Source organism: Geospiza fortis, unplaced genomic scaffold (genome assembly GCF_000277835.1).
Source record: "Geospiza fortis unplaced genomic scaffold, GeoFor_1.0 scaffold183, whole genome shotgun sequence".
In the NCBI taxonomy this organism is placed as follows: domain Eukaryota; kingdom Metazoa; phylum Chordata; class Aves; order Passeriformes; family Thraupidae; genus Geospiza; species Geospiza fortis.
The window spans coordinates 549,003-553,073 of NW_005054447.1; the positions used below are offsets into that span (position 1 = coordinate 549,003).

Here is a 4,071-nt window from a genome sequence, read left to right on the forward strand (position 1 = left end):
CTTCCGATCCCTGAAATTATCCCCAAGGCTGAGGCTTTTTCCCCCGTCCTTGCTGCGATTCTTCCTGCGCGGGCTTGGCTGGAAGCGGCACGAAGCATTTGGGTTTCTTCCCCAACAGGTTTGGGCGTATTCGGGAGGAAGAGCACCGATCTCCTCCACTGATTTCCTCCTCAGCTCCGCTTTCAACGTCTTTTTCTCTCCTGCCAGGAATCTGAACTTTACTCCCAGCCTTTCTTTCTTTTTTTTTTTGCTACCTTTGTTCCGAAACAGCCAGGGATTGTCCAGGAGCTCCGGCCTCAGATCCTTTACACAGCAAAGGTTCCAGACTGACACGAAACTCACCTGAATTTTCATCGGTTTATATCAAAACAACTGGATTTTAATAATAACACATCTTCCTTTCCCAAATGCATCAGCACATGGATGTAATCTGCCTTGAAAAAAAGCATTTTACTCTTATTTCTCGCTTAGTTCTTTTCAAGGAGTTTAAAACGAAAAGATTTGGCACCGAATCCATGTATGAGCAACGTGATCTCTGCCAATGAGGTTTTTCACGTGGGAATGCTTTCACTGCCTTGGCATTCAAGTCTTTTTCGCTTTGAGATAAGAAATTATTTGGAAGGAAATATTTAGTCATGAATTACTTCAAAATACATCTTTATTTTCAACCTGTATTTTACAATCCTATATAAGTTTGTTTTTTTTTTTTTTGCTTGAATCACACTCGGTTGAGTTATCTTCCTAATGTGAGAGGATATTAATCTTTTTCCTTCACTAGCAAACCATTAATTTTTCTTATTTTTCACCTTCCTCTCCTTTCCTTGCTTTCCCTCCTGCTGGTTGTCCCTCTTCCAGGAGAGCATCGCTCACTCGATGCTCACTTATTTTTAAAGCAGCAGCCATGGTGGTTGTGGGGATGTTTCTTGGAAAAACAAACCCACGTTTTCCTTGAGGATTTCCTCTAGACCTGACTGAATTTACCTGCAGCTGCCCAGCTGGGCTATAAAGCCTCTAAAACTGGCTCTGGATATACCAGTAGGAGCAGTTTCACCGTGGTGTGCACGAGGCTGAGGAGAAAGTGTAGAAAGGGAAAAAAGGGAGTAGAAAGTGTAGAAAGGGAAGCTCTGTCATGGGAAATAGCGATTATTGGGTGGGTTCAGTCCAGTTTGAACGGGTTTTTCTGAATAAACCGGCAGGATCACCCCCCTTGGAATGCCTGAGCCACTCAGGCGATGCCTTGCCAGCGCAGATAGGGCTCCCGGGGATCTAAAGGCGATAAGAGCAGGGATGAGCTCACTCCTGACAGTGATTTCCCCCTGTGTTTGCCCTGCAGCGCTGTGGCTGGCGGCAGCAGTGGAAGTTCACACTGCCAAGGAGGTGGTGGCCGTGAACGGGACCAACCAGCGGCTGAAATGCACCTTCTCCAGCAGCAGCCCCGTGAGCCAGCAGCTGTCAGTGAGCTGGAACTTCCAGCCCGAGGACCTGAGCGCCCACGAGCCGGTGAGTGAGACCCCTGTGCTCCCTTCTAGGGGCTCCCCTCACCCCAAAACCCAGCGCTGGGTGAGCAGTGAATGGGTACGGACACACCCCAAACCCACAAGTACATCCGAGCCTTCGTCACGTGCAGTGATTAATCCGAGTCCTGTTCATAGACCCTGCCTGAAAAACACTCTCATGTTTAGTTTTGGGTGGTCAGGTTGAAATATTTGTGGCTTTACAAAGCTGAGACTGCTGACACCACGGCTGAAACCTGAAGTCTCATCAGGTGCAGGATGTCACCTAAGAGATGTCACTCTCTTGGGTGACATCCTGCATCTGATGAGACTTCAGGAATCTCCCTTCCAGCCCAGGTCATTGGATGTTCCTGTGACTTTTGTAGGTATTTTACTTCCTGTAACTTTTGCAGGTATTTTACTACTTGAAGGAGCCCTACCAGCCCCCCTCGGGAAGGTTTAAGGACCGAGTCACCTGGGATGGGAACATTGAGCGCCACGATGTTTCCATCATGGTCTGGAACCTGAAGCCCAGTGACAACGGGACTTTCACCTGCCAGGTGACAAACTGGCCAGACGTCTATGGCACCATCGGGGAGGTGCGGCTCCGGGTTGTGCAGAAAGGTGAGAGGCTGAGAAACCCCCCAGAGATCGTGTGGGTTTAAGCAGAGTGACCTTCTGGGAAAACTGTGGGAGAAAAGGGGTTGTAAGTTGGGAAAAATGTGTACTTTATGATTGACTTTTTACAAATATTCAAATGAATATTATATGTATTGCGTTAGAAAGTGATGCTGTGTTAATTTTCTTAAGTAGTGTGTTAAATATAATTTTAGGTTATAAGTTAATGTTATAATGTTATAAGGTTATTAGGTATTATTAGGTTATAAGTTTTAGGTTATATAGAGTTTTAGGTTATAATGTTAAAATAGAAACTATAGTATGTAAGATTCTTGTTTAAAGAGAGGAATGAGGTACTCTCACTGAGACAGCAGCCACAGGACACCTGAATCTTTCAGAGAAAAATAATTTATTGCCCCATTATCAGAAGACATGAACTTCTTCCTGCCTTGCTCAGCCCTAAAGACACCGTCAGGATTCAGAGGAAGAAGCTGACACTGCCCAGACAGAATCCTGTGTTTGAATGGAATTTATGCATCATGGATGAGCTGTGTGAATATGCAACAGGCTGTTGCTTTGAAGGGTTAATCCTCTGTTCACGTGGGACCTTTTTTGGGCTTATTTTGCTCAGAAAGAGGTACCCAGACTATCTGCAACTCCTTGTTTTTATTGTCTCATATTTTCCTAAATCCTAATTGTCCAAATTATTATTGCTCTAATTCTATAGCTATTTTTATAACCATTTTATTACTATTAAACTTTTACCATTTTAAAAACAAGTGATTTTCACAAGTAGAAAGCGTGAGGGGAGAAGAGGAGCCTGAGGAAAGGTTTTACTCACACACACAGCATCCCGGCCTCGTTCCTCCTGTGCACCCCTCTGCTTCACTCCCCTGTCTCTCCCCACGCAGTGAGCTTCTCAGAAATCCATTTCCTGGCCGTGGCCATCGGCTCTGCCTCTGGGCTGATGATCATCGTGGTGATAGTCGTGATCATCTGCCGGCAGCACCGCAGGAAGGCGCGAGACAGGAGGATGGAGGCGGCGGACACCGAGCGGTGAGGGAGGGCAGGGGGGGCTCCTGGGAAAGCCTGGACAGTTTATCTCCATGGCCCTTCTGAATTCTCAGCCAGTTTATCCCCATGGCCCTCCTGAATTCTCGGCCAGTTCATCCCCATGGCCCTCCTGAATTCTCAGCCAGTTTATCTCCATGGCCCTTCTGAATTCTTAGCCAGTTTATCTCCATGGCCCTTCTGAATTCTTGGCCAGTTCATCCCCATGGCCTTTCTGAATTTTTGGCCTTTATCTCCATGGCCTTCCTGAATTCTTGGCTTGGACCCTGCACGGAGCATCCACAATGCAAATCTGCCAACCCAATTAATGATAATTGGCTGAACAGAGCCCCAGGATGGGCCAGCTCTGGAGTCCTCATCTGGCTCTTGCCCTTCTCAGTGGCTCCTCACTCAGAGGGACACAGCTGCTGCGATGGTGGAGGGGAGATGACCACCCTGTCCCCCAAGTCCCCTGTCACCACTCGTGTGGCACACTCACCATGTCACCTTGGGTGTGCTGTGTGTGACTCAGGACATCCTGCTGCTCTGCCTGACACTCATTTGGACTTTTTTTCTCTATTTTTTCCTCCCATTTTTATAACAGTAAAGAAAAGGAGAGCCTGAAGATGGGGGAAAAAAAGGAATCCATTCCATTGGAAGATTAAAGGTCTTTGCTGGTGTGCACAATGCAGGTACCCATCCAAACCTTCTCTAATTAATGTCTCAGTGCTCCTGTGGACTCTCCAAGACATTCCCTCGGGTGCTTCCCTGCTGTTCACAGTCAGAACTGAGGCCACGGTCACACTTTGCTGTTGAGGATCCTTCAGAGCCAGCTGAACAATCTCTGAACAATCACAGCCTCTTTAATGTACAAGAGATTCCTCCACCCCGGTGTTGAGGAGCGTTTGTA

General features: G+C 47.0%; 1 protein-coding gene across 1 annotated transcript in view; it reads left to right on the forward strand.

Moving 5' to 3' along the window:
* Positions 1 to 4,071, forward strand: part of MPZL2 (myelin protein zero like 2) — a 5,489-nt gene that overhangs the window by 258 nt on the left and 1,160 nt on the right. Inside the window, exons 2-5 of the mRNA XM_005427554.3 lie at positions 1,334 to 1,500; positions 1,907 to 2,117; positions 3,023 to 3,167; positions 3,766 to 3,853. Of these exons, the coding sequence (XP_005427611.3) occupies positions 1,334 to 1,500; positions 1,907 to 2,117; positions 3,023 to 3,167; positions 3,766 to 3,826 (584 nt within the window). The 3' untranslated portion in view covers positions 3,827 to 3,853. The remainder of the gene's footprint in view (positions 1 to 1,333; positions 1,501 to 1,906; positions 2,118 to 3,022; positions 3,168 to 3,765; positions 3,854 to 4,071) is intronic.